Source organism: Ranitomeya variabilis, chromosome 3 (genome assembly GCF_051348905.1).
Source record: "Ranitomeya variabilis isolate aRanVar5 chromosome 3, aRanVar5.hap1, whole genome shotgun sequence".
NCBI classification, from domain to species: Eukaryota; Metazoa; Chordata; class Amphibia; order Anura; family Dendrobatidae; genus Ranitomeya; species Ranitomeya variabilis.
In genome coordinates, this window is record NC_135234.1 from 759,162,296 (window position 1) to 759,188,498 (window position 26,203).

Here is a 26,203-nt window from a genome sequence, read left to right on the forward strand (position 1 = left end):
GGGCACTGTGGGAGCTTCATACTGTATTGGGGGACACTATGGGAATCGTATTGGGGCACTGTAGGGGCTTTGTACAGTATTGGGGGCACTGTGGGAGCTTCATACTGTATTGGGGGACACTATGGGAATCGTATCGGGGCACTGTAGGGGCTTTGTACAGTATTGGGGGCACTGTGGGAGCTTCATACTGTATTGGGGGACACTATGGGAATCGTATTGGGGCACTGTAAGGGCTTTGTACAGTATTGGGGGCACTGTGGGAGCTTCATACTGTATTGGGGGACACTATGGGAATCGTATTGGGGCACTGTAGGGGCTTTGTACAGTATTGGGGGCACTGTGGGAGCTTCATACTGTATTGGGGGACACTATGGGAATCGTATTGGGGCACTGTAGGAGCTTTGTACAGTATTGGGGGCACTGTGGGAGCTTCATACTGTATTGGGGGACACTATGGGAATCGTATTGGGGCACTGTAGGGGCTTTGTACAGTATTGGGGGCACTGTGGGAGCTTCATACTGTATTGGGGACACTATGGGAATCGTATCGAGGCACTGTAGGGGCTTTGTACAGTATTGGGGGCACTGTGGGAGCTTCATACTGTATTGGGGGACACTATGGGAATCGTATCGGGGCACTGTAGGGGCTTTGTACAGTATTGGGGGCACTGTGGGAGCTTCATACTGTATTGGGGGACACTATGGGAATCGTATTGGGGCACTGTAGGGGCTTTGTACAGTATTGGGGGCACTGTGGGAGCTTCATACTGTATTGGGGGACACTATGGGAATCGTATCGGGGCACTGTAGGGGCTTTGTACAGTATTGGGGGCACTGTGGGAGCTTCATACTGTATTGGGGGACACTATGGGAATCGTATTGGGGCACTGTAAGGGCTTTGTACAGTATTGGGGGCACTGTGGGAGCTTCATACTGTATTGGGGACACTATGGGAATCATATCGGGGCACTGTAGGAGCTTCATACTGTATTGGGGGACACTATGGGAATCGTATTGGGACACTGTAGGGGCTTTGTACAGTATTGGGGGCACTGTGGGAGCTTCATACTGTATTGGGGGACACTATGGGAATCGTATTGGGGCACTGTAGGGGCTTTGTACAGTATTGGGGGCACTGTGGGAGCTTCATACTGTATTGGGGGACACTATGGGAATCGTATTGGGGCACTGTAGGGGCTTTGTACAGTATTGGGGGCACTGTGGGAGCTTCATACTGTATTGGGGGACACTATGGGAATCGTATTGGGGCACTGTAGGGGCTTTGTACAGTATTGGGGGCACTGTGGGAGCTTCATACTGTATTGGGGGACACTATGGGAATCGTATTGGGGCACTGTAGGGGCTTTGTACAGTATTGGGGGCACTGTGGGAGCTTCATACTGTATTGGGGGACACTATGGGAATCGTATCGGGGCACTGTAGGGGCTTTGTACAGTATTGGGGGCACTGTGGGAGCTTCATACTGTATTGGGGGACACTATGGGAATCGTATTGGGGCACTGTAGGGGCTTTGTACAGTATTGGGGGCACTGTGGGAGCTTCATACTGTATTGGGGGACACTATGGGAATCGTATCGGGGCACTGTAGGGGCTTTGTACAGTATTGGGGGCACTGTGGGAGCTTCATACTGTATTGGGGACACTATGGGAATCGTATCGGGGTACTGTAGGGGCTTTGTACAGTATTGGGAGCACTGTGGGAGCTTCATACTGTATTGGGGGACACTATGGGAATCGTATCAGGGCACTGTAAGGGCTTTGTACAGTATTGGGGGCACTGTGGGAGCTTCATACTGTATCGAGGGACACTGGGAATCGTATTGGGGCACTGTAGGGGCTTTGTACAGTATTGGGGGCACTGTGGGAGCTTCATACTGTATTGGGGGACACTATGGGAATCGTATTGGGGCACTGTAAGGGCTTTGTACAGTATTGGGGGCACTGTGGGAGCTTCATACTATATCGAGGGACACTATGGGTATCGAATTGGGGCACTGTAGGGGCTTTGTACAGTATTGGGGGCACTGTGGGAGCTTCATACTGTATTGGGGACACTATGGGTATGGTATTGGGGCACTGTAGGGGCTTTGTACAGTATTGGGGGCACTGTGGGACCTTCATACTGTATAGTGGGACCACTATACGGGCATCAATCACACTGGATTAGAGCACATGGTGGGGACATGTACAGGATTCATACTGTGATGGGGCATCATACTGTGACTGAATACAGTGTGAATCCAGCACAGGACCACCCAACACAGTATGATGCCCCCAATAATCATACTGTATTGAAGGACAGGGAGACATCTTACTGTATTGGGAGCACGGTGGAGGCATTGAAGCTTTCTAAAAGGATCATGTAACTTTTTTTTTTTCTGGAAAGGGGCAATACATCCTTTTTTAATTTGCACTAAATTCATCAAATATCGTGCACTCTGACAAATTTGGTGTAGAAGCCACCAGCAAAACAGAACAAAATATAACACAGATAAATGACTTGAAATAAGCAATTGCTGACTCGGGGCTGAGATCGGTGTAGCGTTGTGCATTGATACATGACACACACGGCAGCGGCATTAGTCGCCATTTCTTGCATTACGATGGCTTTTCCGAACATTGAGACAGGAGCACAAACCATGAGATTTTTCCTGTATGTCTTTGCAAAGGATTTGGAATACCGTAAAAATAAAAAAATAAAAAAAAAAAAGAGAAAAAACAAGTGACAGGTAGTTTACGTTTAATGTAGCACAGCATTGCGGTGCTGAAATAAAAAGTCCTTGATAATTTTTGTTGCTTTTTTATATATATATTATATTTAAGGGTTTGTTCAGGATTGTTAAAAACCAAACAAAGAAAAGCATTAGCACCTCTGCCCATGGCATTCACCTTTTAAAGAAGCTGAGCTGCAATACCAGACACAGCCCCTAACCAGGTGTGGTGCTGTTTTTGGATGAAGGCAACCATCTGTTTCTAGGGAAACACTGAAATGGGCAAATTTGCGCTTTCCTGTATCCTTCTCCGTTCAAGGTATGATATAGAGAACGTCTGAGGCACTAAAACACAAGACCGTGAAAGGAGCCGGAGGCCCCCCCAGTGGCTGATCCCAGACCACCCGCAGAGGCGTCATCATCGCTGTCCTTGTCAAAATCCTGCCACCACAGCGGCGACTTCAGCAGTGGCGAGATATAAGCCGCCCTGTTCCTTGCTTCTTTTTCTTGCTCCTATTAATTCAAATAAAATAAAGGATTAATACATCTTTCCCATAAATCAATACAATACAATACCGATCATTGTTCAGCCTGATCTCACTGGTTCAGGAACATAATCCCAGGGCAGCAGCCTCATCATCCCTGAACACGTCATGCCAGCTGTGATGAACAATGGCGCTATTACATGTAGCAATTGTACGGTAGGTTTAGGACATTGTGCCATACAGAGCCAAAAACCTACGATCTTGCTTCCGTCACCCTCCAAAATAAGGTAAAATGGCTGTTGCTTCAAAAGCGGTGTAATTTGTAAAGGAGCGGTCCCTATTCTCATGCGTTCTAATTTGCCATCCACTAGCTTTCTTTGGGTGGTTCCTATTTATGAGCTTTCTACTGGCACTATAGATGCCGGGACTGTCTCGTCCCAGCATGCACTGCACTTGCCACTGTCTAATGGCTTGTCTGCCCTGTACTGTTATGCTTGTATTAAGTATGACAGACAGGACAGCAAAGACCGCTCCATTTCCTGTAAAAAGAAAAAGAGCCGCCCTCACTTCCTGTACAGTGTACAGTGACAACCCAAGTTCTTGTAGAGTAACAAAGATCTGCACCCACTTCCTATACAGAGTCAAAGATCCGCCCCCATTTCCTGTAGAGACAAAGATCTGCTCCCATTTCCTGTAGAGAGACAAAGATCTGCCCCCACTTCCTGTTGAGAAAGATCTGCCACGACTTCCTGTTGAGAAAGATCTACCCCCACTTCCTGTTGAGGGAAAGATCTGCCCCTACTTCCTGTTGAGAGAAAGATCAGCTCCAATTTCCTGTGGAAAGACAAAGACCTACTCCCACTTTCTACAGAAAGACCTGTGCCTTCTTCCTGTACAGAGACATAAATCATCCCCCACTTCCTATAGAGACAAAAATGCTCTCGTATTTCCTGTAGCGAAAGACTTGCCCCACTTCCTGACGAGCGATAAAGAACTGCCCTAACTTCCTGTGCAGTGACAACAATCAACTTCTTGTAGAGTAACAAAGACAAACACCCAATTATTGTACGTACAGAGACAAATACCCATCTTCATTTCCTGTAGCGAGACAAAGACCCATCCCCTCTTCCTGTAAAGAAACACCTTCCCAACTTCCTGTACAGAGTCAAAGACCCGTCCCCACGTCCTGTAGAGCAACAAAGACCTGCCCCCACTTCCTGTAGAGCAACAAAGACCTGCCCCCACTTCCTGTAGAGCAACAAAGACCCGACCCCACTTCCTGCACAGCGACAAAGACCCGACCCCACTTCCTGTGCAGCAATAGAGACCTGACCCCACTTCCTGTACAGTGATAAAGACCCAACCCCACTTCCTGTACAGCGATAAAGACCCGGACCCACTTCCTGTCGAGAGACAAAAACCCGACCCCACTTTCTGTAGAGCAATACTCACCCCCACTTCCTGTAGAGCGATAAAGACGCCCCCACATCCTGTAGATCGATAAAGACATGTCCCCACTTCCTGTAGAGCGATAAAGACATGCCCCCACTTCCTGTAGAGCGATAGACATGCACCCACTTCCTGTAGAGTGATAAAGACACGCACCCACTTGCTGTAGAGCGATAAAGACTCACCCCCACTTCCTGCAGAGCGATGGACATGCAACCACTTCCTGTAGAGGGATAAAGACTCATCCACACTTCCTGTAGAGCAATAGACACGTACTCACTTCCTGTAGAGCGATAGACACGTACTCACTTCCTGTACAGCGATAAAGACACGCACCCACTTAATGTAGAGCGATAAAGACCTGCCCTCACTTCCTGTAGAGCGATAAAGACCTGCCCTCACTTCCTGTAGAGCGATAAAGACATGCCACCACTTCCTGTAGAGCGATAAAGACCTGCCCTCACTTCCTGTAGAGCGATAAAGACACGCACCCACTTCATGCAGAGCGATAAACACATGCCCCCACTTCCTGTAGAGCGATAAAGACATGCCCCCACTTCCTGTAGAGCAATAAAGACATGCCCCCACTTCCTGTAGAGCGATAAAGACATGCCCCCACTTCCTGTAGAGCGATAAAGACATGCCCCCACTTCCTGTAGAGCGATAAAGACATGCCCCCACTTTCTGTAGAGCGATAAAGACATGCCCCCACTTCCTGTAGAGCGATAGACACGTACTCAGTTCCTGTACAGCGATAAAGACACGCACCCACTTCATGCAGAGCGATAAACACATGCCCCCACTTCCTGTAGAGCGATAAAGACATGCCCCCACTTCCTGTAGAGCGATAAAGACATGCCCCCACTTCCTGTAGAGCGATAAAGACATGCCACCACTTCCTGTAGAGCGATAAAGACATGCCCTCACTTCCTGTAGAGCGATAAAGACATGCCACCACTTCCTGTAGAGCGATAAAGACATGCCACCACTTCCTGTAGAGCGATAAAGACATGCCCCCACTTCCTGTAGAGCGATAAAGACATGCCACCACTTCCTGTAGAGCGATAAAGACATGCCCTCACTTCCTGTAGAGCGATAAAGACATGCCACCACTTCCTGTAGAGCGATAAAGACATGCCACCACTTCCTGTAGAGCGATAAAGACATGCCCTCACTTCCTGTAGAGCGATAAAGACCTGCCCTCACTTGTGCAGTGACAACAACCAACTTCTTGTAGAATAACAAAGACCAACACCCAATTCTTGTACAGACACAAAGACCCGCCCCCACTTCCTGTAGAGAGACAAAGACCCGCCAACAGTTCCTTTACAGAGACAAAGACGCACCCAAACCTCCTGTGCCCCAACTTGGTGTCTCTACCATGTTTATAAAGTGATTTTTAGAATTCATATTTATCAAATTAAATACTAGACAAGATCAACTTGCCTGAAATTATAGAGATCATTTACATTTCTGCTTTTTCCATGTTTCGGAGTCCAGTGGGTGGTCCTAATCAGTGATTGACAGTCATCTGTCATCAGGCTCATAGACCAGAAAGCGTTCCATCGTGATTAGGACCAACCACTGGACTCCTAAACACAGAATCAGCAGGAATTTTAATCTGTGCGGTACACGGTCATGCTGAATATTTTCACAGACATGTATCAATCCACTCGACACCTCCTCCTGGAGTACAATTTTACGATGATATATTTCTTCTAAACCCACTGTTAAAGGGCATGTCTCATGTTCATCACTAGCTAAAATGGCAAAGAGCTTGTAATGAACATGAGACTTTGCAATGTACTTCTTTACAGCTGGTTGCCTTTCTTACTGGCCACCTCACAGTGACCGGTTTCCTAGGCAAGAGGTTTGCTATTCAGCATACACATGTTGTTCTTTAGTGCTCCTGCCCTACCCTGATACAGCAGAGGACAAGCTGGCTCTGCTTACAGCGCTGGAGACTGCCATCCTTCAGGAGCACACCTGTCTCCAACAGGGAGGAAGCCAGGAGGCAGAGGAACGACGTGCTCCTGCAGAAAGAAAATAACCCTGCGGTCACCTAGTTTTGTATTCACCTGCAGATACTTGATGTTGTCTTTGGAGATGGCCTCCATCAGTTCCTTGCTGAGAACTACATCTCCATGTGACTTAGAGTCTGTCGGGTCATGCGTCCGATGTCTGTAGAACAACACATAGGCCGTGTCTTTGGGGAAGAAGGAAGTGACGTTACTGACAGATTCGAAGGAGGAGAAGGAGACTCTGGTGTCATTAAACAGATACCACTGGATCTCCAAGTCAAGATGCTTTTCGCTGGCAAATTTCTTAGCGCCGGTGCTTGGTAGTTTATGGCTCTCTCTATCCATGCAGTCCCGAGAGTAGCAATAATAATGTCCGCTCTCTGAGGATAGTCCAGAGTGCACAATGACAGTGCACAAGTCATAGGTTGTGGACTGGCAGACATTGACGGAGGTGGATCTACTGCAACTCTCTATACAAATGTGAGGATTTCTTTGGATGGGTAATTTGAGCATCAGGGGAATGGACACGTTGTCCAAGATCTTTCTCCTCCGCATAGCTTTCAAGTCGAAGGAGAACCTGAGCAAGGTCAAGATCAGATACTGGGGACCAGCGGAGAGCTCCACCACCTTCTCGGCGTCTTGTAAGGAGCTGCAGACTTCACATCGATATTTGTTATCTCCCGTCAGCATCTCAGGGCATAAGAAATGCTTGATTAAGTCCGATAGGCTGAGGGAACACTTTTTTGACCCAGCTAACTCAGTGGACGAAGGAGCAGTCAAGTTCTGACCATCAACCTCAGAGCAATCGTTCTCTTCTTCATCTTGGTTGTTACCTGATTTCTCCACCTTGCCTTGGTCCTTGTCCACTTTCTGTTTCCTTGGAGAACTTCTTGACTGCTGGCCCCAGAGTTCCAGATTTTTTGGTCCTGGATCTACAACTGGTGCACTGGAAGGTGTCGTAGTCTTCAAAAATGTTGTCGTTGAGTCATCTTTTGGTGGGAAAGCAAGAGATAAGTCGGTGAAAGCCTCTTCTCTGGCTGAGATACTCTGACACTTCAGACATCGAATTTTGGTGACAATTCGACCTCCAAACATCTGCTCCACCAACGTTCTGTTACCCAGAATGGTTTTCTTCACTTGCACGCTGCAGTTGGTCTGGGCCAGAGTTTGGGCTATCCTTTTACCTGTTTTTTCCTCTTCATGAAGCCTTGGGGTAAAAAAAAAAGTACAATCATCAGAAAGCATTCAGAATTTTTACACCAATTGTATACGCCAAACAAAGGTGGCAGTAAAGGTCAAAAATCTTGATGCACTGAATATGTGCAAAAAAATGAAAGCGCAAAGTGATTCTCTGCACCTATATCTACTAGGGGACTTACCGATCTAGTAGATATTTCAGGTACTCTGAGCAGTCCTGCTGAACACCAGGCGTAAACCAAGGGGGCCAAGATGATGCCAGAAAACTTTCAGGTGATATAGCCGGTCGCTAAAACACAGAACATCAACCATTGATAAGTAGTGATGAGCGAGTATACTCGTTGCTCGGGTGGTCTCCGAGCATTTTTTAGTGTTCGGAGATTTCGTTTTCATCGCCGCAGCTGAATGATTTACAGCTATTAGCCAGCTTGATTACATGTTGGGATTCCCTTGCAACCAGGCAACCCCCACATGTACTCAGGCTGGCTAGCAGCCATAAATCATTCAGCTGCGGCGATGAAAACTAAATCTCCAAACACTAACAAATACTCAGAGACCATCCGAGCAACGAGTATACTCGCTCATCACTATTGATAAGTCATTGCAACAATAACATATAAAAGGAAAGTCATGAAACATATTGGGACATACAGTTAAGTCCATATATATTTGGACAGAGACAACATTTTTTTCTTATTTTGGTTATAGACATTACCACAATGAATTTTAAACAAAACAATTCAGATGCAGTTGAAGTTCAGACTTTCAGCTTTCATTTGAGGGTATCCACATTAAAATTGGATGAAGGGTTTAGGAGTTTCAGCTCCTTAACATGTGCCACCCTGTTTTGAAAGGGACCAAAAGTAAATGGACAATTGACTCCAAGGCTATTTCATGGACAGGTGTGGGAAATCCCTTCGTTATGTCATTCCCAATTAAGCAGATAAAAGGCCTGGAGTTGATTTGAGGTTTGGTGCTGCATTTGGAAAGTTTTGCTGTGAAGTAAACATGCGGTAAAGGAGCTCTTCATGCAGGTGAAACAAGCTATCCTTAAGCTGCGAAAACAGAAAAAACTCATCCGAGAAATTACTACAATATTAGGAGTGGCAAAATCTACAGTTTGGTGCATCCTGAGAAAGAAAGAAAGCACTGGTGATCTCATCAATGCAAAAAGACCTGGGCGCCCACGGAAGACAACAGTGGTGGAGGATAGAAGAATAATCTCCATGGCGAAGAGAAACCCCTTCACAACAGCCAACCAAGTGACCAACACTCTCCAGGAGGTCGGCGTATCAATATCCAAATCTACCATAAAGAGAAGACTGCATGAAAGTAACTACAGAGGGTTCACTGCACGGTGCAGCCACTCATAAGCATCAAGAAGAAAAAGGCTAAAAAACATCTAAAAAAGCCGGCACAGTTCTGGAAGAACATTCTGTGGACAGATGAAACCAAGATCAACCTCTACCAGAATGATGGAAAGAGAAAAGTATGGTGAAGGCGTGGTGCAGCTCATGATCCAAAGCATACCACATCATCTGTAAACCACGGCGGAGGCAGTGTGATGGCTTGGGCATGCATGGCTGCCAGTGGCACTGGGTCACTAGTGTTTATGGATGATGTGACACAGGAATGAATTCTGAGGTCTTCAGAGCCGCCATACTGTGTGCTCAGATCCAGCCAAATGCAGCCAAACTGATTGGTCGTCGTTTCATACTACAGATGGACAATGACCCAAAACATAAAGCCAAAGCAACCCAGGAGTTTATTAAAGCAAAGAAGTGGAATATTCTTGAATGGCCAAGTCAGTCACCTGATCTCAACCCAATTGGGCAGCATTTCACTTGTTAAAGACTAAGCTTCAGACAGAAAGGCCACAAACAAACAGCAACTGAAAACCACCGCAGTGAAGGCAGAGCATCAAAAAGGAGGAAACACAGCGTCTGGTGATGTCCATGAGTTCAAGACTTCAGGCAGTCATTGCCAACAAAGGGTTTTCAACCAAGTACTAAAAATGAACATTTTATTTACAATTATTGAATCTGTCCAATTACTTTTGGTCCCTTTAAAAACAGGGTGGCACATGTTAAGGAGCTGAAACGCCTAAACCCTTCATCCAATTTTAATGTGGATACCCTCAAATGAAAGCTGAAAGTCTGAACTTCAACTGCATCTGAGTTGTTTTGTTTAAAATTCATTGTGGTAATGTCTATAACCAAAATTAGAAAAATGTTGTCTCTGTCCAAATATATATGGACCTAACTGTAGATGAATAATTAAAGACTCTGGACCTCCTTAGACAAGATAAAATGACCAGCCATCTCAAACTGTAGTACACAAGTGCTGCTACAGCCTGCACTATACTCCAGAGCTGCACTCACTATTCTGCTGGAGCAGTCACTGTGTACATAAATTACATTACTGATCCTGAGTTACATCATGTATTATACTCCAGAGCTGCACTCACTATTCTGCTGGCGCAGTCAATGTGTACATACATTACATTACTGATCCTGAGTTATATCCTGTATTATACCCCCGACCTGCACTCACTATTCTGCTGGTGCAGTCACTGTGTACATACATTACATTACTGATCCTGAGTTACATCCTGTATTATACTCCAGAGATGCACTCACTATTCTGCTGGTGCAGTCACTGTGTACATACATTACATCACTGATCCTGAGTTACATCCTGTATTATACCCCCGACCTGCACTCACTATTCTGCTGGTGCAGTCACTGTGTACATACATTACATTACTGATCCTGAGTTACCTCCTGTATTATACCCCAGAGCTGCACTCACTATTCTGCTGGTGCAGTCACTGTGTACATACATTACATTACTGATCCTGAGTTACATCCTGTATTATACTCCAGAGCTGCACTCACTATTCTGCTGGTGCAGTCACTATGTACATACATTACATTACTGATCCTGAGTTACATCCTGTATTATACTCCAGAGCTGCACTCACTATTCTGCTGGTGCAGTCACTGTGTACATACATAACATTACTGATCCTGAGTTACATCCTGTATTATACCCCAGAGCTGCACTCACTATTCTGCTGGTGCAGTCACTGTGTACATACATTACATTACTGATCCTGAGCTCCATCCTGTATTATACCCCAGAGCTGCACTCACTATTCTGCTGGTGCAGTCACTGTGTACATACATTACATTACTGATCCTGAGTTACATCCTGTATTATACTCCAGAGCTGCACTCACTATTCTGCTGGTGCAGTCACGGTGTACATACATTACATTACTGATCCTGAGTTACCTCCTGTATTATACCCCCGAGCTGCACTCACTATTCTGCTGGTGCAGTCACTGTGTACATACATTACACTACTGATCCTGAGTTACATCCTGTATTATACCCCAGAGCTGCACTCACTATTCTGCTGGTGCAGTCACTGTGTACATACATTACATTACTGATCCGGAGTTACATCCTGTATTATACTCCAGAGCTGCACTCACTATTCTGCTGGTGCAGTCACTGTGTACATACATTACATTACTGATCCTGAGTTACATCCTGTATTATACCCCAGAGCTGCACTCACTATTCTGCTGGTGCAGTCACTGTGTACATACATTACATTACTGATCCTGAGTTACATCCTGTATTATACTCCAGAGCTGCATTCACTATTCTGCTGGTGCAGTCACTGTGTACATACATTACATTACTGATCCTGAGTTACATCCTGTATTATACCCCAGAGCTGCACTCACTATTCTGCTGGTGGTGTCACACACTTTAGCACAATTTACAAGATGTAATCGTACCCACCTGACTGTGCTCTAAAAAAGCAAACAGATGCTGCAACTTCATCATCAGGGGTTGGGAGCTGCTGTCCTGCAGACTGAGGACCGAGTGCCTGAAACTGAGAACGTTTAAGAACAAACTGAAATAATTCTGCTCATCACTCTGCATTTGCTGCAGCCTAAGGAGTAACAAGAGCCATGGATCTGCTATCAGGCCTCACAGCCCCTCAGCTCTCATACCGGCCATGGGGGATAAGCAGATGTGACATGGGCCCTAATGCACCAGGGGCCCCCAGCCTACCATGTACCATTTATAGTACTGGGACCTTGGTGTACGTCCGGCCCCAGATTCGGGGTCTTGGTTCTACCTTTGCACCCCTATCGCTATGTTCCTGCGGCTGACTGACTGTGGTGAGGATATAACTCCCATCATCCCCTGGCAGCCTGCGGCCTGATGCTGAGATGTGGCCGGAGCCATCGTTCCTTCCTGCTGATAAAATCCATGATGTTATTTATAGTAGAATAAATTGTCATCTAAGGATGAGATCGATATCCACAGAGCGATCACCCCCCCACCTCTCCGAGCTTCTCCCTCTAGAGCGTCCCCCCGAGCTTCTCCCTCTAGAGCGTCCCCCCGAGCTTCTCCCTCTAGAGCGTCCCCCCGAGCTTCTCCCTCTAGAGCGTCCCCCAGGCCTCTCCCCCCAGAGCATCCCCCCAAGCGTTCGCTGGCACTTTGACGCTGATGGCTACTTAAAGACACATTGCTATTTTTATATTATTTCAAAAGGACAAGTGGAGCCTTTTAGGGTCTCTTATCAGTTACCAGAAGACCCTTAAGAACAAGCAGAACAACATAATATAAGGCGGTGGCATATACCGATAAGGGGATGGACCATCCATGAGCAAAATTTAAGAACTCCAATATTTGTACCATGCTTACCAGCGCCTCACTGACTATGCTGCATGGATTCTACCGCCATGATGTGAGGACAGCACTCGCACTTACTCAGAAGCCATGAACAAGGCCTGCAGGATGCTGTTCATGTAGCACGTGTTCCCCAGGTTTATCAGGCCGATCTTCCCGGTGTCTGACTTGGACACTAATCTGGGGTAATATGGCGCCAACTCGTTCTTCTGGGAGGTCCACGCGTTCTGTCCGAGAAGCTGCTTAATCCGATCTTCATTGGGAGCCGGTAGCTTCTGCCGCCAGAAAGAAAGATACAGGATCAGAGACCCCCACCAATACTACAGACCCCCTGCTCCTACTAGAGACCCCCACCAATAATATAGGCTCCCTGCTATTATTAGAGACCTCCACCAATACTTGAGACCCCCTGCTACTTCTAGAAACCCCCACTAATACTTGAGACCTCCACCAATAATAGAGGCTCCTTGCTATTATTAGAGACCTCCACCATTATTAGAGACCACTGCAATTTCTAAACACCCCCGACAATACTAGAGACCCCCACCAATACTAGTGACCCCCTGCTACTAATAGAGACTCCCTATTATTATTATTACTATTATTAGAGACCCCCAGTATTACTAGAGAACCCCCTCCATTAATTGAGACCTCCACTATTACTAGAGAGCCCCTGCAATTTCTAAAGACCCCAACCATTACTAGAAATTAACCACCATTACTGGAGACCTCCACATTACTAATCACCGCACCAATACTAGAGACCCCCACCATTATTAAGGACTTGCACCATTACTAGAGACCCCCAGGAGTACTAGAGCCATCCAAAATTACTTGAGACCTCCACAATTTATAGAAATCCCAACCATTACTAGAGACCCCGACCAATACTATAGAGTCCCCCACTGTTACTAGAGAACCTCCTCCATTACTAGAGCCCCCATCATTACTAGAGACCCCCACCATTATTAGAGCCCCGACCATTACTAGAGAACATCCTTCATTACTAGAGACCCCCACCCTTACTAGAGAACATCCTCCATTACTAGAGACCCCCACCCTTACTAGAAACCCCCATCATTACTAAAGAACGTCCTCCATTACTAGAGACCCCCACCATTACTATAGAGTCCCCCACCCTTACTAGAGAACATTCTCCATTACTAGAGACCCCCACACCTACTAGAGACCCCCACCATTATTAGAGCCCCGACCATTACTAGAGAACGTCCTCCATTACTAGAGACCCCACCCTTACTAGAGACCCCTATCATTACTAAAGAACGTCCTCCATTACTAGATACTCCCACCATTACTAGAGACCCCCACCATTATTAGAGCCCCGACCATTACTATAGACTGCCTCCATTACTATAGAGCCCCCACCCTTACTAGAGAACGTCCTCCATTACCAGAGACCCCCACCCTTATTAGAGACCCCCACCATTATTAGAGCCCCGACCATTACTAGAGAACGTCCTCCATTACTAGAGACCCCCACCCTTACTAGAGAATGTCCTCCATTAATAGAGACCCCCACCCCTACTAGAGACCCCTACCATTATTAGAGCCCCGACCATTACTAACGACTGCCTCCATTACTATAGAGCCCCCACCCTTACTAGAGAATGTCCTCCATTACTAGAGACCCCCACCCTTACTAGAGACCCCATCATTACTAAAGAACGTCCTTCTTTACTAGAGACCCCCACCCTTACTAGAAACCCCCACCATTATTAGAGGTCCGACCATTACTAGAGAATGTCCTCCATTACTAGAAACCCCCACCCTTACTAGAGAACATCCTCCATTACTTGAGACCCCCACCCTAACTAGAGAACATCCTCAATTACTAGAGACCCCCATCATTACTAGAGACCCCCATCATTACTACAGAACTTCCTCCATTACTATGGCCCCCTACCATTACTAGATACTCCCACCAATACTAGATACCCCCATCATTACTAGAGACCCCCACCATTATTAGAGCCTCGACCATTTCTAGAGAACGTCCTCCATTACTAGAGACCCCCACCCTAACTAGAGACCCCATCATTACTAAAGAACGTCCTCCATTACTAGAGACCCCCATCATTACTAAATACCCCCATCATTACTACAGTAGATACTCCCATCATTACTAGAGACCCCCACCATTATTAGAGCTCCGACCATTACTAGAGACTGCCTCCATTACTATAGAGCCCCCGACCATTACTAGAGAACGTCCTCCATTACTAGAGACCCCCAACCTTACTAGATACGCCCATCATTACTAGATACTCCCATAGGCGCCCCCTAGAGATCAGAACTAGTGAATGGTCCTAAAAGCGTTTCGCACCTTTATTGCCTCCATCACCGGCTCGTACAGATCGGGATACCCGGAGAAGCGGAAGACCATGCAATGGACGAGCTCCGCAAACTGATCCAGGCAGCTGCTGGCAGAATTGGAGCTCTCGCTGGAGAGGCAGGAAACCATCTGTGGGATGTGAGGAACTATCTGCAAGACATGAAGATGACGGCCGGGGTGATATTGTGTGGTGTGCACAGAATCGGGCATTTATTACAGGGGTATTAGCGGTATATACTTTGTGGTTCAGTTACTGGCTGCTTGCTGTCAGTGAATGGATGCACCCCTGAATTATCTACTGTATAGAGGTGTTATCAGTCATTATACAGGAGGAGGAGGTGAGCTGTGACATCACCTATTGTGAATGGTGGATTCTGTGTTATCTACTGTATATAGAGGTGTTATCAGTCATTGTACAGGAGGAGGAGGTGAGCTGTGACATCACCTATTGTGAATGGTGGATCCTGTGTTATCTACTGTATATAGAGGTGTTATCAGTCATTGTACAGGAGGAGGTGAGCTGTGACATCACCTATTGTGAATGGTGGATCCTGTGTTATCTACTGTATATAGAGGTGTTATCAGTAATTGTATAGGAGGAGGAGGTGAGCTGTGACATCACCTATTGTGAATGGTGGATCCTGTGTTATCTACTGTATATAGAGGTGTTATCAGTCATTGTACAGGAGGAGGTGAGCTGTGACATCACCTATTGTGAATGGTGGATCCTGTGTTATCTACTGTATATAGAGGTGTTATCAGTCATTGTACAGGAGGAGGTGAGCTGTGACATCACCTATTGTGAATGATGGATCCTGTGTTATCTACTGTATATAGAGGTGTTATCAGTAATTGTATAGGAGGAGGAGGTGAGCTGTGACATCACCTATTGTGAATGGTGGATCCTGTGTTATCTACTGTATATAGAGGTGTTATCAGTCATTGTACAGGAGGAGGTGAGCTGTGACATCACCTATTGTGAATGGTGGATCCTGTGTTATCTACTGTATATAGAGGTGTTATCAGTCATTGTACAGGAGGAGGTGAGCTGTGACATCACCTATTGTGAATGATGGATCCTGTGTTATCTACTGTATATAGAGGTGTTATCAGTAATTGTATAGGAGGAGGAGGTGAGCTGTGACATCACCTATTGTGAATGGTGGATCCTGTGTTATCTACTGTATATAGAGGTGTTATCAGTCATTGTACAGGAGGAGGAGGTGAGCTGTGACATCACCTATTGTGAATGGTGGATCCTGTGTTATCTACTGTATATAGAGGTGTTATCAGTCATTGTACAGGAGGAGGAGGAGGTGAGCTGTGACATCATCTATTGTGAATGGTGGATCCTGTGTTATCTATAGTATATAGAGTTGTTGTCAGTCCTTATAGGGGTCTTCTCCTTTATTAGTCACAACCACGATTGCTGCAGGGGGTCTGCACTGTTTTGATGAGACAACCCCTGTAATGATGGGCACTAATACTTTGCCATATGGGTGACATAGGTGTAGCATAACGCTTTGTATTATTGTGGTGTGAGGTTGCATTTCTCTATCATTACAATCAGTGGCAAATACACAATAGAGGGACGTCTGTTGGCTGCATGGAGCAATATTCAGCACATTATCAGGGAATTACCAGATGAAAGGCTTCGGGTGAGTGCTGAAAACTCAGCAGCAGGTACCGCAGGACACACAGGGCCGAGTCTCGCACCACCGGGTACAGCAGCTTCGAGAACACCTGAAACGACACATGGAATAACAGAAACCTAAAGACGGATTGTGCCCAGCAGACAAATGTAGCATAGTAGGGGATCGTCGTGGGATGTCCATATTATGGATTATTTTTTTTCATGGTGTTAAATGGGCAAAAGAGAGTACCGTAATTGTCAGGGAGTGCTTTATACAATTAAAGGACTTTTCTCTGTGTGTGTTTATTTCTTTTAACTTAAGTGGGTTAGCAAAAGGGGGTGTCTGACAGACGTCTCTCCATTACTAAACCCTAGGCTTGATGTCAGCGGACATTACAGAGAGGACATCAACCCCAAATCATTGCCCTTATTTCTAACGCACCAGGGCAATCGTGAAGAGCCGAGGCTAAGCACCAGAATTAATGCATCTAATGGATGCGTCATTTTGGGGGGGAGGCTGGGGGGTGGGAAGGGGCCAATATCCATGGCCCTTTCCCAGCCTATTAATATTACACAGCTGTCTGCTTAGCCTTTACTGATTATTAAAAATAGGTTGGTCATTTTTTGGGGGGTTCCCCTTTTTAATAACCAATAAAGGCAACACAGACAGCTGTGAGCTGTTATTAATAGGCTGGGAAGCTCCATGGATAGTGGCCCCTTCCCAGAATAATAACACCAGCCCCCTGATGTCTGCTTTCCCTCAGCTGGTTATTAAAAATAAGAGGGACCCCATGCCATTTTTTTTTTTTTTCAAAATAATTAATTATTTAATAGGTGTACTAAGGCTAAACACCCTTTAGTGCCACATGAAAGGCAATAAAGGGTGCTAGTTTATTATATGTGACTTGTGACATTAAATATCTACAGGACGTCTATCTTATTTATTCTATCTATCCCATATCGATCTATCAATCTACAGTGGGGAAAATAAGTATTTGATACATTGACGAGTTTGCAAGTATTTTACAGAGGTCAGACGTTTCCTGTAGTTCTTGACCAAGTTTGCATACACTGCAGCAGGGATATTGGCCCCCTCCTCCATACAGATCTTCTCCAGATCTTTCAGGTTTCGGGCTGTCGCTGAGCAACATTGAGTTTCAGCTCCCTCCAAAGATTTTCTATTGGGTTCAAGTCTGGAGACCGGCTAGGCCACTCCAGGACCTTGAAATGCTTCTTACGGAGCCTCTCCTTAGTTTCCCTGACTGTGTGTCAGGTCATTGTCATGCTGGAAGACCCAGCCACGACCCATCTTCAATGCTCTTACTGAGGGAAGGAGGTTGTTGGCCAAAATCTCATGATATATGACCCCATCCAACCTCCTTTCAATACAGTGCAGTTTTCCTGTCCCCTTTGCAAAAAAGTACCCACAAAGTATGATGTTTCCCCCACCATGCTTCACAGTTGGGACGGTGTTCTTGTACTCATCCTTCTTATTCCTCCAAACACAGTGAGTGGAGTTGATACCAAAAAATTCTATTTTGGTCTCATCTAACCACATAACCTTCTCCCTTGGCTCCTCTGGATCTTTCAGATGGTCATTGGAGAACTTCACAGGGTCTGAACATGTGCTGGTGTGAGCAGAGGCACCTTGCTTGCCTTGCAGGATTTTAATCCATGACAGCGTAGTGTGTTACTAATGGTAATGTTTGAGACTGTAGTCCCAGCTCTCTTCAGGTCGTAGACCAGGTCCTCCCGTGTAGTTCTGGACTGATTCCTGATTTTTGTCAGAATCATCCTTAACCTACGAGGCGAGATCTTGCATGGAATCCCTAGACTGAGGAAGATTGACAGTCATCTTGTTTTTTCCATTTTCTAATATTTGTGCCAACAGTTGTTGCCTTCTCACCAAGCTGCTTGCCTACTGTCCTGTAGCCCATCCCAGCATTGTGATTTTCTGTTTTTTATTTTTAGATTCTTTCTCTCACAGGTGAAGTGTACGTACGATAAAAATTGCAGACCTCTCTATTCTATGTAGATGGGAAAACTTACAAAAATGTCAGTGTATCAAATACTTATTTTCCCCACTGTATCTGACTCCACCACATCCATAATCTCTCACCCCACTGCATCCATAATCTCTTTCCCCACCGCATCCATAATCTCTGGCGCCACCGCATCCATAATCCCTAACCCCACCGCATCCATAATCCCTAACCCCACCGCATCCATAATCTCTAACCCCACCGCATCCATAATCTCTGGCGCCACCGCATCCATAATCCCTAACCCCACCACATCCATAATCTCTTACCCCACCGCATACATAAACTCTGACTCCACCACAGCCATAATCTCTAACCCCACCACATCCATAATCTCTTACCCCACCACAACCATATTCTTTAACCCCAATGCATCCATAATCTCTGACCCCATCGCATCCATAATCTCTGACCCCATCGCATCCAGAATCTCTGACCCCAACGCATCCATAATCTCTGTTGTAGATTTGGACCTTTTGTATTTTTGATAGGGAAACTTCGATCAGAATGCTGAACTTCTTGACAGCGGCAAGCCCCTTTAATAAAGCAATAATCCACTTGTCGATGTTCTTGCCCAAAGGCCACGATACCCAGTCGATCATCCTTCAAAAAAAGTAGATATTAAAAATTAGTTTATTCCAAATATGAAGCAGCTCATCTCAGAAGAATTTGTCTCTACTTATTCTTTTTCTGGCTGCTGAGTGGGCAGGGAGTCGTACTGTGCCTCTGAGACAATCAGATATCCCTCCCTTCCAGCTCCTCCTCCCACAGCATGCAGTCTTACAGCCACTGAGGGAGGGAATCTGCAGCCGCATCTCCCTCCTCTCTTGGTCTTTTATTTAAACTTGCAGGCAGTGAAGGGAACTATAGGCTGTTAGAGGTTACACAGGTACTGGTATGGCAAAATAAGTGTCATGAAGACAACAGTCACAATACTTCTACTAAGGCATTAAAGGGGTTCGCTTTAAGAAAAGGGGTGCCTGAAGTAATGCATATTTCATGGGGATACTGTGACAGAGAGGGGTCAGAAGATCACAGCGTCTGGTCACACGAATTCCTGCATTGATTGGAACTGATTCACCATCCTATTAAACAGTGCAGATTTTCACTTGCTCTGTCATTGCAAGGGTTAATCTGTTCAGTTGATCTCCTGGAGAGCTCATCCTGAATTTCTTCAGCTGTTCTGTGTTGGCCACCCCCCTCTTTTATATAAGCTCATCACTGGCACTTGGGAATTGCCAGTGATAGTTCTAACTTCTGGTTTGGTGTTGGAGTAGTAATCCAGTATTTGGAGTTGGCAGTTGGAGTGTTCAGGAGATTTCTGCGTGGAGTTGGTTTACATGTTTATCCTCATCCTCTCCTATTTGGTTTCTGCTACCTATCCCACCCCTGTTTCCTACTCTGTTGTTTTGTGAGTATATCTGTATGATTGTAGTTTTATTTTATCCCTGTCTGTCTACCCTTGTCTGTCTGGTTATCCTATACACTTCCGCCTCACACCTTCCTGGGTGGGGAGGGAACAGATAAGGTTTAAGATAAAAGCATAACAAGGTATGTGACCCTGGTGTCTCCACCATCTGGGGGGCAGGGATAGACTAGGGTGCCCCCTAGTTCGAGGGATCAGGTAGGCACCCACCGTCCCTAGTCACTACGTGACACCATACTTGTAAATAGCAACCTCAAGACAGTACTCGCCCTGCCCGGGTTTAGCACTGGCACCCTCTTGCTGGTTCAGTTTTTGTCTTTTGGCAGCAGGTGTCACATCACGATTGCAGCCATTACTGCTTCCATTGACTTCCATTACTGCTGCAGCCAATCACGGAGCTCAGAGACTGCTGATATAGTAGACAAAAGCTACCAAGGTCAGTGATTGACTGCAACGATAAAGTGCGCTGTAGTGGTGATGTCATTGCTACTCCAGTCCTTGTGCTTTAGCTGCAGTGGTGACATCACAACTACAGCTCACATCACCACTGCAGCTGATCACGGAGCTCAGCGACAAGATCAGTGATTAACCGCAGCGATATGTGCTGAAATGGTGATGTCACCACTGCTTCAGTATTTTGGTTGCAGCAGTGGCATCACGACTACAGCTCATATCACCCGACATGACATGAGATGCTGAGCTCAATGATTGGCTGCAGCGGTGATGTGCATTGTAGTCAGCCAAAACACATGGACTTGAGCAGCGGCAGTGAACGGGCGTCGGATCGGGAGAGGGCGAGTTGTATCAGAGTTTGCTATTTTACAAGTATACATTAGTTTTGGGACCACTTTTTTAAAGTGGAAAACCACTTTAAGGAATCAAACATGGAGCAAAAAAAAGATGTATCTCACTTGCTCGGTCATGTGACATCACTGAGTGCGTAAATTCTACCTGTTAATAGAGGTCATCATCTGGGCATCCGTCACGCTGTCCGCGTTGGCCAAATTTCTTACAATACCTTCCATGAGCTGAAGGGGCACGTGCTGCACCACGCTGGCCAGGGCGTTGGAGGGAGTCTCCACCTCATCTAGAAAACCCCAAAATCAGCCTTAAGATAGGCAAGAAGCAATTACAGAAAATGATGTATGATAATAATTGGTCAATTAGAGAAGCACACTGAGGCCGTCCTCCAGAAAAGCCACCCTCATCTGCCCCACCAGGGAATCTGGAGTTAAACTGGTCAGAGACCCAATAAAAGAATAACCTTCATGACGGAGGAGCCGTCCTGTCACTATAAGGTGGCCACGGCCTGTCACTATAAGGAAGACACAGCCTGTCACTATATGGTGGACGTGGCCTGTCACTATATGGAAGACCCGGCCTGTCACTATATGGTGGACGTGGCCTGTCACTATATGGAAGACCCAGCCTGTCACTATCTGGTGGCTACGGTTCTATCACTATGTGGTGGACGTGGCCTGTCACTATAAGGAAGACACCGCCTTTCACTATATGGTGGACCCAGCTTGTCGCTGTAAAGAGGACCCAGCTTGTTGCTATATAATAAGGGAGACCCATCCTTTCACTAAAAGAATGATCTGACCCATTGCTAAATGGTGGATCTGGCCTGTCACTATAAGCAAGATCCTGCCTGCCGCTATAAGAAGGACCCAACCTGTCGCTGTAAGGAGGACCCGGCCTGACACTATAAGAAGGACCCAACCTGTCACTGTAAGGAAGGTACTATCTTCACTATATGGTGGAAGTGGCTGTCACTATAAGGAAGACCCTGCTGTTATGGTGTGATATGCTATGTAGGTACCATTTTTGTGTATATTTCTATTTTACTTATTTTCATGGTGTTCTCTTGCAGAAGGAGTTATTTGCTAATTGATGAATGGCTGTTGCTGCCATCTGATATCAGCCCCCCACAGTACTGTATTGTTTGCTAATATGCTAATGACTTGTTGACCTAGCTTGTTGAAACAATGAGCCCCTGAGACCTTCCCCCTCATGACCTGTGAATGAGGAGGGAGACTTAAAATATCAGGGAGGGGAGACACCCAGCACCTCAGAGAGAAAGAAGAGTATATGGACTATGCTATCCTCTGTCTGCTGGATTGTTGGACTTTTATCCTGTTACTGAACTGCATTCGTGTTCTGGACTATCTTATCCTTTGTGTGGTGGATCGTATATGGACCTTTCATATTTTTACCTAAATAAAGATCATGGAATTGTTTACTATACTCTAGCTCTGTTGATTGTGTGTGTCACGATCCAATTTTGGATTTGTGGCAGATCTGGTTTGCCTCAGTTTAAGACCTTTTTTCCTTTCTGGTCATCGGGGGTTAATGCAGTTCCCCCCCCCCCCCCGGTGGCCGCTGGTGTTATTGCATTGCTGCTGGGTCAGCTGATGTTTGTGGTGACCACTCCCTCCATCCTTTAAGAGGTCACCTGGCTCATCAGCTGTCGGTGTTAGTTCATTCTAAAGTGACCAAGCTGGGAGAAGGAGCTTGCTGGGAACTGTTGTTCTACTGCTGTGTCCAGTGAATCTGGTGTTTCTTCCTGCTGTGCGGTGCCTTGCAGCATTAAGCTAAGTGTTGTTTACCTTTACCTTGTCTGTATTTCCTTACCCCATGTTGTATTAGTGCAGCGGTGGGACCAGTGCTCTCACCTGCCAGTTCCCTACTTAGGGATAGGTGCAGGGCAAGTGAGGGACTAGGTATCCTGGTCGGCGACAGGTTGAAAGAACCGTATAGGGACGGTAGCAAGATCAGGGCACATCTGCAGGCCAGTGCAGGAAGTGCCCATTCCCCCAGTCCCTACCGACAGGGCCCACCGTTGTAATTGTGTCCCCGGTGTTCCCTTGTGTGTTGTGCTGTTCGTGACAGACCTACGGTTGGGTCGTTTTATACCGGGTCAGTCACTCCGTGACAGTGTGGTACCGGAGAAGGACCCCGTGACAACTATATGGACTATGTTATCCTCTGTCTGCTGGATTGTTGGACTCTCCTCTCCTTGGACATTTTATCCTGTTACTGAACTGCCTTCATGTTCTGGACTATTTTATCCTTTGTGTGGTGGATCGTATATGGACCTTTCGTATTTTTGCCTAAATAAAGGTCATGGAATTGTTTACTATACTCTAGCTCTGTTGATTGTGTGGTATCGGAGCAGGACCCCGTGACACTGCTTGTTATACTATAATGAAGACCCGGCCTGTGACTATATGGTGAATCCGGCCTGTTGTTATATGGTAGATACGACCTGTCACTATATGGTGGATCTGGTCTATGTGGTGATCTGGCCTGTTGCTATATGGTAGACGTGGCCTGTCACTATATGGTGGATCCAGCTTGTCGCTGTAAGGAGGACCCAGCTTGTTGCTATATAGTGGACACATACTATCACTATAAGGGTGACCCGTCCTGTTGCTAAAAGAATGATCTGGCCCATTACAATATGGTGGATCTGGCCTGTCACTATAAGTAAGATCCTGCCTGTCACTGTAAGGAGGTCCCAACCTGTCGATATAAGAAGGACCCAGCCTGTCGCTCTAAGGAGGACACGACCTATCGCTACCTGGTATATCCTGCCTATCGCTATATGGTGGATCTGGCCTGTCACTGTACAGTAGACCCGGGCTGTCACTATATTGAGGTCACAGCATATTGCTATACAGTGGACACAGCCTACCGCTATATGGACCTGCTCTGATGCTATATGGAGAAACTGGTCTCTACCTGTAAGGAGCATACAGACTGTCGCTGTATATAGGACCCATTCTATCACTATATGAAGGAACTGGCCTGTTGCTGTATAGAGGACCCAGTCCGTTGGTATATCAAGGATCTGGTCTGTTGCTATAAGTAGGACCCAGACTGTCGCTATAAGGAGGAGGACCTGGCTTATCGCTGTACGGCAGACCTGACCTGTCACTATATGGATGATCCAGCCTGTCACAGAAAGGTGGACCCAGCCTGTCACTGTATCGAGGACCCGGCCTGTCGCAATATGAAGGACCTGGGCTATCCAGCCAATGCGATATACCTCTCTTGTGTCATACCTTCTTACCTGTTAGAGATATAATAGCAAATACTTCCTTGAGGGATGGAAGAACCAGAGATATCTGAAGTCTCCAGATACTTTGCAGAAGGGCACTGACTCTGTTCACCTGGTCAAGAAACTGTAGGATCCCTTCCTCTCCTTCGGAATGACAGTGGAACTGCCCGATACATCGTACCAGCTGCTGGCAGAACAAGAGCTGGTGGTTGCCTTCCGGAATACATTGAGGGTGTGAGGTCAAGAGTTTGCTGACCCTCACGCAGATGTTAAGACTTGGTCTTTCGCAAACAATACGGAGGACTTCTACCCTCAAAAGCCTGAAGATCTCCTCAGTGGAAGGTTTGTCCAACACAAATTGCAGGCCGAGATGTATGTATTCTAAGATATAGGCATGTCTCTTTCCGAGATGCCCATATCCCTCCTGTAGAAGACTCAATATGAACCGGACGTTGAAAAACTCCTCAAATTCTTCTGGGTGATACGTCCCGTAGACCTCCAGAACTTCTCTAGCGGTTTCTCTAGCAAAACGAGATTCTCCCAAAAAGAAGAGCTTGGTGGATAGTTCTAACATGGACCAGCATTGCTCAATGTCAATAGGCTGCTTGGAAGCTTCAATTACGCGTCGTGCCAAGCTCTGCTTGACGTACATGGGGTAAGAAGACTGCATGACGGCTTCTAAAATTTTATCCATGGTTTAAATTTTTATCGGGGGGGTTGCAATCGCCCACTTTTATGGAAGAACCATCAACAGAAGATCTGGAATTGAATCAGAGAACGGTTACACCAAACATCACCAATCTCCAAGAAGGTCATCCTAGATGCAGAAATCTACTGAAAGAATGGGAATCCTCTGACTCCTATCCGCCAGGGGCGGTGTCCTTGGATGTGATTACTCCAATTCAAGTGTATAGGAGTTATAAAAACACCCAAAGAGGACCCCTGTTCCTTCAAAATGCGGGGGTTTCCGAGGTACAACCCACACTTATCTGAGATTCAATCCACATAATTAAGGTTGAGAATTGATTGCTGCCATGATACCCGAGTCATCCAGCCTCGCACTATGCACTGTATTTTGGTAACAGCACCATTTTGAATGCAGCTCTGGAGGTGACTAAAAAAACAAAAGTAGTAAATCTGAGGTTTTGACCCTTGCACATTTGGATAAAGGATTCCCCGGTACTAGCATGTGTTCCTTTACTCCTTGTTTCCATATCTGTTGCTTCCTTTGTGGTTTTGCTGACTTTAGTCTGAAACTACAATGTTCACATTAAAATAACAACAAGCAAAACCAATGGGTGAACAAGTGTGTCCAAACTTTTGACTGGTAATGCCGGTAGTGTATGTACTGCATTTAGTATATGTATAGTGTATTGTATTCAGAATATGTAGTGTGTGTAGTATATATAAAGTATTTGTAGCGTGTGTAATGTATAGTGTACATGTACTATCTGTAGTGGGAGTGGTATAAGTACAGTGCGTAATGTATGTAGTGTGTATAGTATATGTATAGTGTGTGTAATGTGTATATGTACTAGGCATATGTACTATCTGTAGTATGTGTAGTGTAACAATAGTGTATTCAGTGTATGTAATGTGTGTAGTATATGTATAGTGTATGAAGTCTGTGTAATGTGTATATGTACTATCTGTAGTATGTGTAGTGTAACAATAGTGTATTCAGTGTATGTAATGTGTGTAGTATATGTATAGTGTATGAACTGTGTGTAATGTGTATATGTACTAGGCATATGTACTATCTGTAGTATGTGTAGTGTAACAATAGTGTATTCAGTGTATGTAATGTATGTAGTGTGTAGTATATATTAATATTGTGCAGGTAGTGTGTGTAATATATATATAATGTAGATGTACTATCTGTATTGGGAGTAGTATATGTATAGTGTGTAATGTTTGTAGTGTGTATATTATAATCAGTGTGTATAGTGTATGAAGTCTGTGTAATGTGTATATGTACTAGGCATATGTACTATCTGTAGTATGTGTAGTGTAACAATAGTGTATTCAGTGTATGTAATGTGTGTAGTATATGTATAGTGTATGAAGTGTGTGTAATGTGTATATGT

The 26,203-nt window shown here is 45.7% G+C and overlaps 1 protein-coding gene across 4 annotated transcripts in view; it reads right to left on the reverse strand.

Moving 5' to 3' along the window:
- Positions 1–2,188: 2,188 nt before the first annotated feature.
- USP35 (ubiquitin specific peptidase 35) overlaps positions 2,189–26,203 on the reverse strand; it is a 33,756-nt gene continuing 9,741 nt past the window's right edge. Inside the window, exons 2-13 of one of the 4 annotated variants that reach the window (XM_077298674.1) lie at positions 24,129–24,875; positions 21,005–21,140; positions 19,101–19,230; positions 16,594–16,695; positions 14,944–15,102; positions 12,681–12,874; positions 11,700–11,793; positions 8,067–8,173; positions 7,872–7,894; positions 6,745–7,676; positions 4,852–4,920; positions 2,189–3,245 (exon numbers count right to left, since the gene is read on the reverse strand). In XM_077298674.1, the coding sequence (XP_077154789.1) occupies positions 3,078–3,245; positions 4,852–4,920; positions 6,745–7,676; positions 7,872–7,894; positions 8,067–8,173; positions 11,700–11,793; positions 12,681–12,874; positions 14,944–15,102; positions 16,594–16,695; positions 19,101–19,230; positions 21,005–21,140; positions 24,129–24,810 (2,796 nt within the window). In that variant the 5' untranslated portion in view covers positions 24,811–24,875 and the 3' untranslated portion in view covers positions 2,189–3,077. Of the gene's footprint in view, positions 3,246–4,851; positions 4,921–6,744; positions 7,895–8,066; positions 8,174–11,699; positions 11,794–12,680; positions 12,875–14,943; positions 15,103–16,593; positions 16,696–19,100; positions 19,231–21,004; positions 21,141–24,128; positions 24,876–26,203 lie in introns of all 4 variants that reach the window. The other 3 variants (XM_077298673.1, XM_077298671.1, XM_077298672.1) reach the window with 3 other exon arrangements.